The following is an 18,476-nucleotide window of genomic DNA, read 5'->3' as shown; positions in this document are numbered from 1 at the left end:
CGATAGGAATTTTCCTTGGACTCCAGTTGGGTTTGGATCATGCCCTTTGTAATCTTGAGTATTAGGGAGAAGTTTCTTGTTATTTGCCAGCACATTTGGATTCCAGCAGGAAGGGCTTTGTAAGTACAGACCCAGAGGTTATGTTTTTACCCATCTCTGGAAGCAGCAGCTGTCTCAAAAGCTTCTCCGTTTAATTAGGGGGGCAAAAGGTCAACTGGCAGTTTAGAGACTGCTCCTGTTCTTAATGAATCTTCTCCCCCAGTAGCTTTACACCCCTTGCTATTAAGCAGTCCTAGGAAGAGAAAGGAGAATAATTGCTATGAAAGATCTAAATATTTAGAGGTTGCAGGTAAGTTATAAATAGTGACTGATTAGAGTGACAAGATTAGTGTCTACCTCACCCACCTCCACCCTGTCTCTCTCTCTCTCACACACACCAGTGGCCTGTCTCTCTCTCTCACACATACCCGTGGGCAGGCAGGCAGACACTATCTTTTTGATTATTTGGATTGAGGCACTGCCTCTCTCTCTGGAGTTCTCCTCATCTCAGCCCCTTATTAGACACCACGGTGACCGAATACATGGGGGACAAGATGCTCTCAAGCAGAGCTGGGATCTTCCTCATTCAGCCTGGCATGGTCTCAAACCTGTCTTGGCTACAGGAACAAAACTCATCTGGCTTGTTCGCCTGGTTCCCCATGGCAGCCTTTGCCTTTAACATCAGACCTTCCTGTGTATTAGAGCGTAGGAGAGAGGCGGCTTATTTGGGAGTCCATTTTTATGCTGGAGAATTGAGAAACAAAACCTTCCCTTTCAGCCTCCCTGGACTACGCTGCCCATGCAGCACATTACCCCTGGCTTTTCAGAAGCGCTAGGAAGGGGCCAGTTTGCTGACCAGCTTTCTTTGCCCGAGTCTCCCCTGCTGCTCTCCTCTGCCCTGCACAGCTGCAACATCTGGGGAAGGCAGCAGCTGCAGCAGAAGCCAGTGCCCACCTCCAGAGCGCCCTGGCCAGCAGGCACGAGGAGTGGCTAGCTCCGGAGGCCTTTCCCTGAGCAAGGTCTTAATGCGAGTGATCTGCAGCACCCGAGCCAGAGCCCCGCTGCCAGCAGTCCCAAGCTCTGGCTGCGCGGGGATGGGGCACGAGCTGCTCTGGGACTAGCGGAGAGTTCATGTGGGCAAAGGCTGTCCGGGCAGGCGGTGGCCCGAGGGGGGAGAGGAGCATCCCGCAGTCCTCGGCTCCCCTCCTTGAATGGGGGTGGCCAATGCGATTTTCTGTGCATTCCTCGGGGGTGACCTTTCGCACCGAGCCTGCTGAAAGAGGAAAGGGGCCGAGCGGGTCCTGCGGGAGCCGCCTGCGAGCTTTCCCTGGTGGAAGTCGCTGGAAGTGTTAAAGGGGCGGATAACGCGGGCCTCGGCGGCTCCTGGCCAATGATGTGGAGGGGCTCGGAGCGCCGCTCTCAGCTGGCAGACATTTAAATGGGAGACAGCTCGGCGCTGCTGCAATTTGGAGGCAGGATCCGAGACTCCCTCTATATGGACTCGCTGGCAGCCCCAGGCTCCCAGCGCCGCGCAGCGCCCGGCCGCCCAGGCCTGTGACCGCGCCCAGCACCGCCGAGACCGGCCGGGACACGCAGGCGTCCTGCAGGTGAGCGGCCGCTGGGCTGACGCGGGGCGAGCTCCTGCCCCCGGCCTCGGCCCCGGCCCCGGCCCGGCCCGGCCCGGCCCCGCCCCGCCCCGGCGGCGCCTCGACGTGTTGCTCCTCGGCTCCAGCCCCGTGCCGGCCCCTGGGGTGGGCGCCCTGCCGGCGGCGCGGAGCCGGCCCTCGGGAGTGGTGCGGGGCAAGACGCGCCTGCAGGGCAGAGGGGCCTGTGCGGGGTCCGGGCTCCCCCGCCGCTGCGGGCGGGCACGGCGCTCGGGCTCCGGGAGCCGCTTCCCTGCGCCGCCCCGGCCGCCGCCGCCTCTGCCCCCCGCGCCCGGCGGCATCCCCGGCGCCTTTGCGGCTCTGGCTTGGCATGAGGAGCAGCCCAGAGCTGTCCCGGTACCAGGCACCTGCCTGGCAGCGCCCCGCCCCGCCCCGCCCGCCATGGCCCCGCTTCACTGAACCGGCGGGGCCCCCGCACGTCCCGCTTGGGCCCTTTGCCGGGGTCTTGTCTTCCATGAGGCAAGTCCGTGGCGGGAACCGCCGCCCGCACCCCGCAGCTGCGGGCCGCACACGCCAGGCAGCGGCCGTGGCCCCTCGCCCGCCCTGGGAGAGCCCTGGGGGCCGGCACGGGGCTCAAGAGCATCCCTTCAAGTTGGGCATCTGCAAGCGCCTCTTCAGCCACAGCAACCCCCAGGACACTGCAAACCCCTCCCTCCCCCGCCCGGAGAAGCTTTTCTTTCCTCCTTTTTTTTTTTTTTTCCGCCAGCGAGATAGATACGCTTATGCTGAGCGAGCCTTACGTGCTTAGCCGTGCTGTATGCCAGGTAGAAAATGTAGAGGGAATTTAACAAACGACCACTCAGCGGTACCAAAGATTAAACGTCTTAAATCTATACATTAAGATGTATTAATATATCCTTTCAGATATTATCTATCTATCTATCTATCTATCTATCTATCTATCTATCTATCTATCTCTGCCAGGCTTATTAGTTCTATGTTTTGAAAGGCACTGGGTGACTTCTGGGTTTCCAGTAGCCCTGAATCTTTAGCCCCAGCTGCCTTTGGCTGTTACAAGCTGATACTCAGAACTATTGAGGAGCCATTTCTGGTTTTTCCTTCACCCTCTTTTTTTGGGTTTCTGAGAAGGAACCAAAGCGCGCACAGCCATTGCTGGCACCCATGGCCAGATCCTTCTGTTTCTTCGTAAAACTCGGGGAGTAGCTATGCCAAGCTATTTGCTTTTTTCTGTGCTGTGCAAGTCACAATCCCAAATAGTTTTCCACAGCGCTACCCTTCTGAATATGCATTACCATCCACTAGAACAAAAATCTAACAGTACTTCCCACGAATGTGTGGCCAAATCCCTTTAGCCTCACTTCCAGGAAATTTGTTGAAATCAGTGCGATAACTCTCTTGGGAAAGGCCACATTGAATCTGGTCTTCAGCTAGTCATGCTTTCCTCAGAAGAGTGAAATTTTCAAAAGCAGTTTAATGGGAAATATCTATCTCACTCTCCAGTCCTATTACAGTTGCTGCCAGAAAAGTAGGTGACATTCTGTGAAGCTGTTTTCCAAAAAATATAATCAAAAAAAGAACTTGCCTGAAATGTTACTGTGTCTGCTGTACAGGTGCTGGTTACTGTGTCTGTAATATAGGTGCTGGTTTCATATTCTGACCTCAGTAAATATTATTTCTCATTATCTCCATGGAAGATTGCCTTTTCCCTGGCTTTTCTGAGTTTGGCACTTAAACTGTGAATCATTGACAATTATGCAGGAATATTACTATATATGATATAATCCTCTCAAATAGTGAAAGCGGTACAAACTTCCTTCATTTGCATAATACACAAGAAGTTGTGATCTGATTTATTAGCTATTCGATGAGAACCATTTGGTAAATCTAGATCAGATCTTCTGTGAATAATTTTTCGTGATCTCTCTGTAAATGCCTAAGCCCACAATTAGCTATAGTATTTTCTTGTTGGATACACTGAGCAGCTAAAATTTCAGGCCTGTTCAGGTCAATAAGAATTTTGCCACTGGAACAAGAATTTCACATATGATTTTTTTAAGCAAGCTGCATTGCTCTATTTTAGTACTTTTCACAAGCTCACAATGGAAACAAAAGTACCTTGAAAAATTGGTTGCTTGAGATCTTCAAGCTATAGTCAGAAACATGTGAACTAAAAATCTTACAGTTATACTTTATAATGGTAAAATAGAGGAATTACAGATTATTTCTAGAGAACTGATGCTTTTTCACTCATCTGTGAAGCTCCTTGAACTGTCGTGGCAGATTAGCTGTAGAAAGTCTAAAACACCACATATATGCAAAGGATTAATATTAGAACTCAATCCTGCTTCTGTGAAAAACAATGAGAGAAACTTTTCTTGGATTTAAAATTTTCAGTTGACTCTGTATTTGAGTTGTGGCAGTTACACAAAGAAGGAATTGATCTTCAAGTATTTTGTTACATTATCTTAATATATATTGTAGGGCTGATATTAGGAATTTAGAGCGAATATTTTTTGTTGTAGTCCTCAATTTGCTAAGGAGATTTTCAGTTCAATTCTTTGTTTGTGCCAGTATTTCTGCAATAGCCTGAGTGCTGTATAACTTTCTCTTGAAAGTGTTGCAGAAATTTGGCTAAAAATTCAGGGCCCAATTCTGTATAACTCATTTTCACACCTCCTGCTGCATAACTCGTGCGCAGCTTCAGTAGACTTATGCAGCTCCCTTATTTAAAAAAAGATTTTTTGAGCAAATGTCAATTATGAAATAATCAATTTAGCGTCTTCGTTTTATACACTTTTCCTCATTCCAACTTGCTGCATGAGTAGAATTTAGGAATTGGATAAAAATAAACATTCAATGAAACCTTGGTTTATGGAAGATTAGAAGGTTCTGGTCTAAACATAGGATCACGTGGAAGAATAATCCTTCTTCACATGGCTGCATTTTATTGGGTCTAAGTCCTATGCAGAATGTACATGCTGCACTTCAGATGGTCTCTCTATCAAGCAAGTGGATGGGACAAAGAGTGACTAGAGAGCTAGGTCTGCATTTTTGTATGTGCTGGCAGTCAGAGCTTGTCTGGTGGATGGATGGAAATAAGCTGCATTTACAGTATTGATAATAACCTTAGAAAGTCTGATCCGGCAAAGAATTACTACCAAACATAGACCCCAAATCAGGTCAGCACTTATATTACCTTACATTGAACACTAGTTTGAGTGCTTTTCTGAATTAAGATGCTTTCCTGATTCCAGACCATAGCATTCACAACTGTGAACAATCCCACTGAAGTAACTGACTACACGTGGTAGCAAATATTTGCAGGATTTGGCCCTGCAGGACAAACTGGAATTATCATTAACAGTGTCTTAAAGAAATATGGTGAAATATAAATTACAGATTTTAAATATAAATATGATACTCTGGGTCTATTCCGGCACTACTAAAATTAATGAAAGTATGTAGCACTAAGCAAATACCTGTATTTTCCTGGTGCTGCTTAGGAACTAGCCTTTTTTTTTTTCTATTGCAGGCAATGCCTTGGTTTTTGTTAAGGCTCTGGCACCATGTTGAATAAATATCATGCATATTAAATGTTTTCTAAATACAGTGTGGGTATACAGTCTCCCAAGAGATGGGAGTAGACTTGGATGGAGTCATTCTAGTCTCCTGAGAAAATGAGTGTTTTAGTTTTCAAAAAGTATTTTAAAGACAAAACTTGTTTAAATAACATTAAGGTTGTAATAGAAACTGAAGAAAGTCAAGAAATGTGAAGTCCAAGCTAGCACTTGAAATTAGGCAGGGTTAGCCTTCAATTGGAATTCCCAACTTTTTTCTTGGTTTGTCTCGGAGCCTTAAGGTTATTAAACTTGAATGATTAAACGGAATATTTAATATTGTAGTTAAATATAGAAAACAGCCCTTCCACATTTTCCTTAGGATCCAGTAATAATGTTATATTTGGTAGTATATCTGTCTATTTATGTACAAATCTCCTTTCAAATACAAGCACAGACTGAAACATAAACCTCAATGAATATACTTCTTCACTATGCCTATCCGAAATTCATTGTACACTAACACTTAAAATAATAGGATTATTTAACCAACCAAGTTTAAATAAATTCACACTTTCTATGGCACTTTCCCAAACAAAGTAATATAGGGATTACTATATTATTATATTTCCCAAACAAAATAATATAGGAATACTATTCCCAGTCCCTTTGTTCCTTGAGCAGGGTGGTTAGTGAACATTAAAACAAATGCTTTCCACGTGTTTGAAAAGTTCCGGTAACTAGGAAACTAATATACATATTTTTTGGCAGTGATACTCAGCCTTTACCTTTTCATGGCTGTCAAGATAACTCTTATAATGTAGGCGTGTGTTGGGTTTTTTGTTTGACCTACTTTGGCTTCAGGCAGGGCAAGTAGAATGAACATCACTGGGGTGTACCCTCTCTTGCTGTCTAATAACATAAACAGGACTTTGTGTTTCTAATACTAATCTGTTCTTTATTAAGAAAACTATTTACAGAGATGTTACTAGTCCAGCCATATGCAAACAGAATGGCTTCCTGTTGCAGCTTACAAACTCTTCTTCTCTGCAACCTGTGCTCTCCTCTCCAAGTTCCAGCATCTTTCTTCTTTTTAGCAATTGTTATGCTTGTGTCTTTTGTGGAAGCATTTTCTGACTTCTCAGGGCCTCTTTCAAACTCTTCTGTCCTGCAACTCAAACAAGTCCCAGGTTGTTGGCACATCCTTCAATTCGTGATCTAATACAGGGAATGCTAAGCTTGTGGATCCTTGGAAGACGAGAGAGAGCTGCTGAATTTCTTTTTATGGGTGGATGGCGAAACGGATCTAGTTCAAGTAAGGTTTAGTGTCCACATCTGATCCACCTGCTTGGAAAAATTAGATAAAGTACACCTTTAGGACTGATGTAAATGATGGAAGGCATAACAGTCTTCATTTATAAGAGTGCCACATTATATAAATGTACTGACTAAAATTTAGAGGTGTATAGACTTTTTTATTATTGTATAAAGGAGTTTCTTTGTATAACATGCCAAGAAGCCAGAAGAACCTGGGAGAAAGTATACTTTGAGAGAGATTGCCCTATTTTTTTTTTATTTGGTTGCATTAGCTGCCTTTCATGGTATGCAGATTTCTACCTTGACTTTGTTACATTGCGCTTCAGTTGGCCAAATGCAGAGATGCTGTGTACTGGAGACTGGGTTGGTACAAGCGCCTTTCTAGTGTAAAGTAACTCCATCAATGTCAAAATTATGTAGGAGAATCAGGCTCCTTAATTAGTATAATATGCCTGGGGAAAAGGAGTGGAAAAAGATGTATGCAACAGAAAGTTAGACTCTTTCCAAATTAGACTTAGGCTGCATACACACATACACATAACCTGAGAGAACCTTCTCCCAGGTTTGTTCTAATGGTAGAAAAACTTATTCAGAGCCACATGTGTAGACATTCAAATGCTGAGGCCCTGAAGAGTGGAGAGCTTACAGTGCTGACACTGTGCAGCTGGTGGGGGAGGAGGGAAGGCCTGTGTGCACATCTTGGTATATTCTGCAGATTCCCTTAGTCTGCCTGGCAATGGATGACAGCAGTGCATAGGGCATCCCCTATTGGCTAATCCAGACAGACCATGGTGAGCCTGTGTTGTCAGCCTGTACAGACATTCACTTGCCCAGGAAAAACTCTCCTAGAAGTAATTTCATCCTAACTGTATTCAGGTTGTTTTTCTCCTGGACTGGCCACTTTTACTCTGAGGGAAAAAAAGTCTGAACATCTGTACACTCATGATTTCTTCTGGGAGAGCAGTGACTCCCAGGAGAAATTGAAAGTCTGTACAAGGCCTTATTTAGTTTTGCCTGTGAATTCAGGCTATTATATTTTATAGGTCTGTACAACTCCACATAATTCCAAAGTATGTCTCCAGCTGTGAACAACTGGGAAGATGACTTCTTTGGTATACCTTTTCCTCAGAACAGATAACATATTGAATTCTTTATTTCTATAGATTTTATATGAAATCTACAAGTTATGTTGTATTTTCTCATCCTTTTTCTATATAGGATGGGCCGAACAGTCTATGCTGTTGGTGCTCTTCTTCTTCTGCTTGGAGTTCTGTTACCCACAGGAGAGGGAAGAAAGAGGAACCGTGGATCTCAAGGTGCCATCCCTCCTCCTGATAAGGATCAGCCCAATGATTCAGAGCAAACACAGACACAGCAGCAATCAGGTTCTAGGAACCGAGAGCGGGGAAAGGGCACATCAGTGCCAGCTGAAGAGGTGCTGGAGTCTAGTCAGGAGGCATTACATGTCACTGAGCGAAAATACCTAAAGCGGGATTGGTGTAAAACTCAACCCCTCAAACAAACTATCCATGAAGAAGGCTGCAACAGTCGTACCATTATCAACAGATTCTGCTATGGCCAGTGCAATTCTTTCTACATCCCAAGGCATGTCCACAAAGAGGAAGGTTCTTTCCAATCCTGTTCCTTCTGCAAGCCTAAGAAATTCACCGCTATGACAGTTACACTCAATTGCCCTGAACTTCAGCCCCCTAGAAAGAAGAAAAGGATCACACGAGTCAAAGAGTGTCGGTGCATATCTATAGATTTGGACTGACTGAGCTAAATATTTCACCTGTGACACTCTAGGCTTAGGCAGGCGGTGCCAGTTTAAGAGTGAGTGGCATAACTACCGTATCTTCTGGGGTGGACGCAACGGAAAGGAACCATAGTGAATCACTTAAAACATGGTTTAGGGGAGGGAAGAAATGGGAGTGGGGAAGGAAAGGGTTTGTGAATGTGTGAGAGAGAGGCAAAGTAAGTGACACTATACAAAAGAATATGAATGTTTGCATTTTAATTGAGGTGTGAAATACCACTAAAAACTTACAAATCCAGAGGTTCAATATTACACACATGCATTAGGATTCTTAGTAGCACTCACACTCTCCCTGTTCACTGGGAAAAGTGCAGCTGTGGCTTTTGCAAATGCTTCACTGGACACTACAGTATTTACTTTCACTACATTAAAAGAAGTATCACACTGGGGGAAATAAGATCCCAAGTATGAGTTTATTCCTAAAGAAAATAAAAATATAATGTTAAAAGGGGTGCAGCCTGTGGTAAAACCTGACTGAAAATAACAGTTGTACTAATTTTATCTGTGTCTTTTGTTAAGGAAAAAAAAAGTGGTTTTGACAGAATGAGGGGGTAAGTAGGCCAGAAAATGACATAGACAGTGAGAAAACACAGTTACAGAGAGCTAGAAAGGACCAGGCTAAGAATTAGTAGGTGCAAGGAAAAAAAGTAGAAGAGAAAGGAAAGTGACAGAACTTAAGAGAAAGATGAAGGGGAAAGAAGAAACATTTTTCTTCTGCTACTTCTTGCTTTAATTTATAGGTATTTCCATGTGTATATATAAAATAAAGAGAAATTATAAATACGGCTGTAAAACACTTCTGAATGCCAATGACATTCCAAATCAATCCTGATCTATTCTTATGTCTCTAGACTCTCTTGATTTATTTATGGTCTTGTAATTCAGATAACAGTTCTTTATATATATATTTATGTATGTGTCTGTAATTTGCTAGTAATATACATCTCTCTCTCTCTCAAAAGTATCTAGTTATACACGTGGGTATTTACACATGTACACACACTGAGGGCTTCTATTGTGTGTATCTGCACTCTCACACAGAGAAAATGTACATATCACAAAAATCGCAGTAGACGGCACCAGGTACAAAATGGCAGTAATTTAGCACATAAAGAGCAAAGCAAAAATTAAAACAAGCATCATGTGACTGCAAATGCAATAACCACACAAGAGACAAAAGAAATGACATCCATGACTAGTAAACATTGCATTGTTATTGTTATTTTAGCTCTGCCACAGGCATGGAGTTTGTTGAAAAAGAGCTGCAGAGCCTTGCCAGCAGTAATCCTCTTTTTATATCCTTTACCACAGACTTGCATTTAAACAGGATTTGGACTAAGTAAAGAGAATTTCCTGACAATTAAGGGCTAAATGCTCCCCTCCTGTGGAAAAAGCCATAAGGATGGACCCAGTAACTCTTAAAACTCCACGTGTTCTACCTGTAGAGGTTATCACTGCTTTTTTTCCCTTGGGGAAGAAGTTTAGGACAGGTCAGGGAACATAGAACCCAACTCTGCAGTGGGTGCCTGGGGCAGTTGCTACAGCCAGGGGCAGCAGCAATTTCTGGTTCCCACAATATGAGCATGTGGCAGCTGTTTTGTTTCTGCACTTTCCACAACCAGTTGATGCCTGGGGCAGCTACCTGGGTTGCCCTGCCGTAGCTGCACCACTGCCCTCAGGAGTTCAAAAATGTCTTGCAATATTATCCACACTGCTCCCAGGGCAGTTGTAGAGGTAGATAGTTCCTTTGCACTGCTGCTTTAACTCCTGGCTCGTTCTGGAGCACTCACTTGTGTTGGTTTTGCAGGTGTGGAAGACAGCATACCAAACTACATGCCTGCCTCTTGGCTTTTGGATGGAAAACAAAGCGCATACCTCAGTTCTGATCTAACATCAATTAAAGGTCAATTTCTGCTCCCTCTGACTTCATTGGATCAGGATTAGGCCCTAAAATAGGATTAATTTCAGTATCAGTGGGCGTGTCTACACATTCTTTAATGCGCTTTTGCTAATGAGCGTTAAATTTAGTACCTCCAGTGTGAGGTACTAGAAAAAGGCACATTAGCCTATTTTAATGCACATTAGCAAAAGCACACCGTTTTTGTGGTACTTTAACATGCATTAAGATGTGCTATAATGTGCATTAGCCTATGTGTACATGCATCCAGTCCCTTCATTTAGATCTTGCTGGTACATCACTAGTATGAGCAAGAAGTTAAACACAAGAGGTTTCTATAGTAGGACATTGATTACTCTTAGGATACAGTCTGTGATTTAGCTGTCTTTCCTCTTAGAATCGTAGAAAATGTACACTTGGGTCACAATTGGCCAATATGTGTATAACTAACTGCTTCTTCATTCCTAGTGCCTCATAACAGAGGAGAGTCTGAGACCTAATGTCACACTGATCCACAGTCCAATGACCCCAAATGTATTTCTATCTGAACCTTAACAAAGACAATTCTGTTATTAATATTGATATTTTTATCCAAAAGGGAAAATGCATAGTGGCATATCATACCATGTGCAGTCTTTTTATGTAAAAGCCACAGCTGTTACACAATGGATCATGCAATTATTGGTCATACATATCCTACATTTCTTCATTCAATAGATTTTTACTGTAAGATCCACAACAAGGTCTCCGTCTGTAACAGTAAGAGATTGCAATTCATTGATTCAAATTATTGAAATATACAAATTGCATCTGGCATCCTCCTACTTAGAAGTTCTGACACATTTCTTCATGGATTTTAAAAACTAAAATCTGGAATTACAGAAGGTGAATTTCCACTGTGTGGAATGTGAATAGTTAAACAGAAAGTTATGGATATTTAATGTTATTATTAATACAAAGCCTTTTTCATTGATATTATAAGGGGGTTGTTTTCCTTTAAATGAGTTTTTCTGAGTTGGTTTTATAGGAGAAAAAGAAAAGCCAATCTGAAACCTTGCTGAAGTTTTATACAAGTTTTTGTTTCTGTTCAGTGAACAGACATTCAGCTAAGTGTGAAATCCTGGCCTACAATGAAGTCAATGACATGAGTCCTGTTGACCTCTATAAAGCCAAGATTTTACCACAAGCTGTTCAGTCCCTACAATCTGTGGAAAGTGAACAGATATTTTGGGCTCTTTTACTTAACATTTTTGTAGAGGTTAACACTTTTTGCAGCAAAATTTGTCAAGAATTTAAAATGTACATAATGGAACAGTGAGTTATCTATGCTTAAATCACAAAGGAACCCCCCGTAGACAAGAAAGAAAAATGTAAATTTTATACAAAGAACTTTTATGAATTGCTAGTTATTGATTGAAAGTCAAAAGTTCTGCTGACTTATAATTATACCAAATATTTAATATCAGCCACAATATGTATTTAAATACCTGCTTTACTCCAAAAACAATGGACTATATAACCTAAGGCTGCAGTATTTTCATGCTCTATATCACAAAGCAAAACTTAGTTTAAAAATAAAGTTCTAATTACTTTGTAACTGAACAGAATTGAAGGGTTTTTTTTCTTCCCAGTATTTTGTATGTCATTTTAACTACTAGTAACAAATAAAACATCTTCTCCAGCCCATGCCTATTGTTTTATTTTCTCCCCCTTTCCTAAGTTTCCAACTCTTTCTGGATTTATTGTACTTTACCCTGTCTTCTGTGGTTCCTTCTAATAAAAAGGCTTAAATTATGACAATGAGACACAGAGACAAGCAATGGCACCATCATTTACCACAGCTACTTCAATAAAGTCTTTAAATGAAATTTGTCACTCCCCCCTGCCCTTCCACAATTAATAGAAGGAAAAATCTCAAGCTTTATTCACACTTTTCCTTGGTAAATGCTATAATGACCGTTTGAAAAAATAAATCCGTGGTGCTCCAGGGAGCCAGATGGGCAGTGCCCAGGCTGTCTGCAGTCTGGATCTGGCTGATGGTCCTGATCCCTCATGGGGTGGTCATAGCAGTGCCCCATCCAGGGGCTCCTACCTGGCCACATGGGGAGGGGGGAAAGGAGGGGGTGTGGCCCAGGCCCAACCTGGCACCATGGAGAGAAGGAGGCTTGACCCAACCCTGTGGGGGGTGGTAGAGAGGGGGCATGGGGTCTTCAGCTGATCCCAACTTGGCCCCATAGGGGAAAGGAGACATGGCCTAGCCCCATGCAGCTTTGCAGGGGTGGGGGAATGGGGTGTGATCTACCTGGTCCCAAGCTGCTGGGCAGGGTTTGGGGTTTGGGAATTTTGGCATCAGGGGAGAGCAGCCATATTTACTGCCACCACTCCCCTGCTGCCAAATTTCCTAATCCATGGAGAACCCCACCCCAGATACCTATGACTCCATGGGCCTCATTTGGCCCATGGGCCAGAGGCTGAGCACCTCAAAACAAATCGAGGGGAACACCTCCAGACCTAAGGTTGAGGAGAACCGGGTTAGAGTGCTTCTGGAAGGGGTGGACGTGTTCAAATCAGCAGGTCCAGATGCTCTTCACCCCAGGGTGTTGAGGGAGCTAGCAGGGGTTATTGCAGGGCCCTTGGCACAGCTTTACGAGTGCTCACGGTGCTTGGGCCAGGTGCCAGATGATTGGAAGATAGCCAATGTGGTCCCCATCTTTAAAAAAGGGAGGAGGGAGGACCCGGGCAACTATAGACCCATCAGTCTTACTTCAATCCTGGGGAAACGCTTTGAGAAGATCATCAAGGAGCACATCTGTGATGGGCCGGCATCGGGGATGATGCTCAAGGGCAACCAGCACGATTTAATTAGGGGCAGGTCATGTCAGACCAACCTGATTGCCTTTTACGATAAGGTCACAAAAGCATTGGATGCAGGTGTCACCGTGGATGCAGTCTTTCTGGACTTCAGCAAGGCCTTTGACACTGTCGACCACCCCATCCTCATTAAAAAACTAGGCAATTGTGGCATCGATGCCTACACGGTCAGATGGATTGCAAATTGCCTGAAGGGTCGTACTCAGAGGGTGGTGGTGGACGGGTCATTTTCAACCTGGGGGGAAGTGGGCAGCGAAGTCCCCCAGGGTCGGCCCTTGGGCCTGCACTGTTCAATTTCTTTATCAGAGATTTGGACAATGGGGTGAAAAGCAACCTGTTTAAATTTGCTGATGATACCAAAATTTGGGGTGAGGTGGGCATGCTAGTAGGGAGGGAAAGACTGCAGCAAGACCTGGATAAGTTGCAGGGGTGGGCTAACAAAAACAGGATGCGTTTCAATACTGACAAGTGCAGGGTGCTGCACTTGGGCAGTAGTAACCAGCAGCACACTTATAAGATGGGAAACTCCCTTCTTGAGAGCACGGAGGCAGAAAGGGATCTTGGAGTCATCATTGACTCCAAGATGAACATGGGCCGACAATGCGAGGTCACGGTCGGCAGGGCTAACTGGACCCTATCGTGCATCCACAGGTGCATCTCAAGTAGGTCCAAGGAGGTGATCCTCCCCCGCTACGCAACACTGGTCAGGCCACAGCTGGAGTACTGTGTCCAGTTCTGGGAACCCCACTTCAAGAGGGATGTGGACAACATTGAGAGGGTCCAGAGGAGGGCCACCCGCATGATCCGGGGACAGCAGGGCAGACCCTACAATGAGAGGCTACGGGACCTGAACCTGTTCAGCCTTCACAAGAGAAGGCTGAGGGGGGACCTGGTGACCATCTATAAACTCACTAGGGGGGACCAGAAGGATTTGGGGGACATCTTGTTTCCCCTAGCACCCCCTGGGATAACAAGGAATAACGACCACAAGTTGTTGGAGAGTAGGTTTAGATTAGACATCTGTAAGGACTACTTCACAGTTAGGGCGGCTAGGATCTGGAACCAACTTACAAGGGAAGTGGTGCTGGCTCCTACCCTGGGGGTTTTTAAGAAGTGGCTTGATGCCAACATTTGAGCCCAGTTTTCCTCCTGCCCAGGCAGCGGTTGGACTTGAAGATCTACAAGGTCCCTTCTGACCCTACTTCTATGATTCTATGAAATCAAACTTGAAATGCTGAAGATTTAGATCAGGGGTGGGCAAAATGTGGCCCGGGGGCCAGATGCGGCCTGCCAGGCCATTGTATCCAGCCCATGGGGCCTCTAAAAATGTAGAAATTAATATTTATCTGCCCTGGGCTGCCTGTCATGCGACCCTTGATGGCTTGCCAAAACTCAGTAAGTGGCCCTCTGCCCAAAATAATTGCCTGCCCCTGATTTAGATGCTGAGGGCTTGTCTCACTCCAGTTTTATGCCCAGTGCTAACAATATATATTAGCCTGTCTCCTAGTTTTTTAAAAAGGATATGAATATGATTTTTTCCTCTTAATATGCCTACCTGCCAAGACTTTAAGAATGAAAACTAAGGACACATCTGAAAGATTCTGAAAGGAAATTCAGCACTGGAGAAAGGCCATAGAGATTAGACTCATCTATGCTCCCCACACAGTGGGTTGGACACAGAAGTAGCAATAAAATCACGCTACTATAGCCCATCATTTCTTTTTTAAACTTGCTTGTATGAAAGTGTGAGGAAGTAGTTCATTCCAATACCTATGCAACCCTGCTGCTTTCACTTTGTGCCAGTTATGATTCTGGCTTCTCTGATGTCGATCTTTATTCCACTAAAAATTAGACTGAGACTCTCATTTCATATAAGCAATTGAATACTTAGGTGCCGATAGCTTTTAGACACACATTTTTTATTGAATTACACTGAAACATACAAAAATACAGAAACAGCACATCCAGGCAATCAGAAGAAAGTGTTATTTCATGACTAGAACATGAGACAGAGAAGGGTACTTCTCTGTACTCTACTAGTACTCTACTCTCAACACAAAAAATTGGATGATTTCTTCCTATCTGCATAGAATATAGCATTATTCATGTAAGAGGATTCCAAAGAGCATTAAAGACCACTTCATTCACTACTGAAATGCAATAGCTGCTTTGCATCAACAGCACTGGTGACTACAATTCATTCTTGAGGTAATTCCACTTATCGGTGCATTAAGATTGACACTAAGGATAAATTGGGCTAATGGTTTTTAAACGGAAATGAAGAATAATTTGAAACTGCCGGAGAATTTAGGAATTGACTTATGTTGGGCCTTGGTCAAGAGACCAGGGCTAAAATGACTGCTATGGGACCTTCAATGATCATAAATTTTAAGCTCTGACTTAAGGTATCAAATGTTGGAGGTGAACCATAATATTCTGTGAACATTTCTTTACATGTAACTGATCAGATCCTGAGAACAAAGCCATAAACACATGACAATGTATGTGCCGTAACCAACTCACAGTATTTTATCAGGCTTCTCCACAATAGCGTTTGAAGTGTTTGCTGTCTGGGAATATGTCTGGAGCCTTTAAGGTGCCCCATAAAGAGTATGGCTTGTGGCTGCCTGGATTGCTTTTTATGGAGCTGGGGGAGAGGAATACTGAATGTTTAATTGTCATGTGATTGCTCTTCAATTGTTTTCTAAAATTATTGGAACCAACATTCATAACCTGCCCTTTCTAAGTGAGTGCAAAAACAAGATGTAGAGAACAACCAATATAGTGCCATGAAAGGAGAATTTTTGAGTTCACATTAAATAATAATAATAATAATAATAATAATAATCCTTCTAAGTTACAATAAGCCATAACTACTGCTCCTTGCTGTGATATAGATGTGGTTCTCATAGTCTGGGGATGAACTGGGCAGAGAATGTATATGGACTTCCAATAAAGTTTTATGCAACCATGTTTGCATTTAAAAAATACCTTATGGAAATAACTATATTCCCACACAAATGATATCTGCATCTCTATCATACTTGATATCCATATTTATATGATTTCTCTCTATACAGTAGTATCAATACTGACCCAAAGAAGAAAAGAATTTGAAAGACATAATGTAACAGAAAGATCTAGAAGCCCAAACATTGAATTGTAATAACCATAACTTTATGGTTCTGGAATGGCATTGCTATAGGGAAGGGTTAAGATTGCTTAATTTTCTCAGGCCGTCTCTCCAGAGTAAATTTACTGCGCTTGGCAGTGGTGCCCTCAAACATGCTGTGCTTCTGTAGGCGGGCTGCATCCAAAAACTGGAAGCTGTGTTGCTGTGTCCATGTAGTGCTGTGGGTAGGCTAAGTGCTGTGGTCTTGTCACACTGTTGTGCTAATTAGACTGACTGACGCACAGTGTGGATGCTGCTACACTGCTTTTGGTTTAGAAGGTCACCCATGGGAAGCAGCACAGCCTGCTTGAGGACATCCCTGCCAACTGTGATTAGTTAACCAAGTAGGAAAGACTGTAATACTGTGTTCCCACTGCAAGTCTCAGTATTACAACTTAATATATTGTATTTTCTGTTAAGTTTAACCTTAACCCTGAATTTCCAGAGTTTATTTTTTATTATTTTTGAAGTATGACACTGATTATTTTTAAAATCTGGTGTTTCTTAACTCTATTTCAATGTACCTTTTTAACTGGGAATACATTTGTACGTATACCTGAAGAGAGAAAGACTTTAAAATATAGTTGCATGTTATACAGAAATACTTTCAGTATATTCTTAAAACTATTGAAATTTATATTCTACATGTACACACATACATATTCCTACAGGGAGAGAAAGAGATAGTTGGGGGATCAAACATTCTATTAAAGCATTTTCTTATGAATGCTTATTGAAAAAAAACCCTGGCATATTCACAGAAGTAACTCCAAAGTGCCAGTTATAGTAAATACATGGTATAGGTTGCTAACTAGGTGGCTACAATTAGTACCACAGTTGTAGTATAACTGAACCTTTACTGGGATTTGAAGGACCTTGAAGGACTGTCAGGAAACCGATGGTTAGAAGGAATGCATATTCCATATAAATATATATTGTTAATTTGGTTTAATTCCAAATGGATGAAGAGGCTTAACTGTTCATATTAAATTATTTCTGGTGGAAAAAAACAATATGAACAACTTACTGAATGGATCTAAAATCCTATGGTAGGTAATCTGATCTAATTTTTTCAGAAAGGCAAATGCCAGATGTTTGCTCCACTTTGATCTTAATAACACTTTAGGCTGCAGACAATAAGATTGGTTTTAAATTTATTGTCTCTTTGATTTCTCCATTCTAATGCTTTTTAAATTCTTTACACAAGACAGATCTATATTTAGGCAACTGGGGTGGCATCCAACGTGTCAAGTACTTAATATGTTCATGAAAAGCTCTGTGTGGAACACTGGTTGCTTTTCTGTGCATCGAAACAAAGCCAGATTTTGTGCAAGCAATATTAAATTTTCTTTTTATTATAAACCTTCTTTTTATTTACACTATGAAGCTCCAAGTGTCGCATCTGTAGCACAGCTCTTTTTACAGCTTTCATTTTTATTAAAATCGAACTATATTAAAGCATCATTAGTATATTAAAACATCATTAAGCAGCAGGAGTTGAAAGAAAAGTTAATCAGTTATAACCTACTACAGATCTTTAATTCATCTTCATGTTGCTTTAAAAATCCTCTTTGTGTTCTAATGCTTAGAATATTTTAAAAGAAGTGATGCCACTGAGTGGATCCCAGTGGAAGCCTTTGAGAAGCCATAATATATGACCTGCTCTTTCACTGAAATTGGATCCTCTCCCAGCCTAATGAAGCTGCTGGTTTGCAAATATGGGATGAATTCAAACCAAAGCTGATTTTGAGTGCCTTTGTGTTTCTTTCTGAACATTTTATACAGCTTCCCCCTTACTACCCTCCCCCCCCTTATCAACAGAAGTATATGGGAGAAAGGCAGAATATGGTAAAATTCTTCATTTTTTACTGAGATCAGATTGATTCCAGAAACATAGAGGAGTCACAGTGATTGCATAGGAAAAACAAGAAGCCCTTCTTATCATGTAGTCTAATTTTTCAATCATAACTCTCCCCAGCACAGTCCAGAAAGGTGTTTTTCCTTAGACTCATTTAGGATTATTTGACTATTGCCCTCACTTTGTTTTGCCCAATATTCTGAAAGTTCAAAATATAAGAGAGAATTTTCATCCAAATAAAATATTAAATGTATCTGTCAGTGTCACTGCCATTACTGAACAGCTATTTTGGCATTTATGATGCTGACAATGGGAAGGACAATA

The 18,476-nt window shown here is 42.6% G+C and overlaps 1 protein-coding gene across 1 annotated transcript; it reads left to right on the top strand.

Moving 5' to 3' along the window:
• The first annotated feature begins 1,492 nt into the window (after positions 1-1,492).
• GREM1 (gremlin 1, DAN family BMP antagonist) lies at positions 1,493-11,932 on the top strand. The gene is made up of 2 exons (XM_006276291.4): positions 1,493-1,646; positions 7,757-11,932. Exon 2 carries the CDS (start codon positions 7,758-7,760, stop codon positions 8,310-8,312), a length of 555 nt encoding a protein of 184 aa, XP_006276353.1. The 5' UTR covers positions 1,493-1,646; position 7,757; the 3' UTR covers positions 8,313-11,932.
• Positions 11,933-18,476: the final 6,544 nt, after the last annotated feature.

Source organism: Alligator mississippiensis, chromosome 2 (genome assembly GCF_030867095.1).
Source record: "Alligator mississippiensis isolate rAllMis1 chromosome 2, rAllMis1, whole genome shotgun sequence".
Taxonomy (NCBI): Eukaryota; Metazoa; Chordata; order Crocodylia; family Alligatoridae; genus Alligator; species Alligator mississippiensis.
This window is presented reverse-complemented; position numbering and strand designations above follow the sequence as displayed.

Excerpts from the sequence above, each read along its gene's own strand:
- GREM1 (XM_006276291.4), top strand. The coding sequence starts at position 7,758 with ATGGGCCGAACAGTCTATGCTGTTGGTGCTCTTCTTCTTCTGCTTGGA.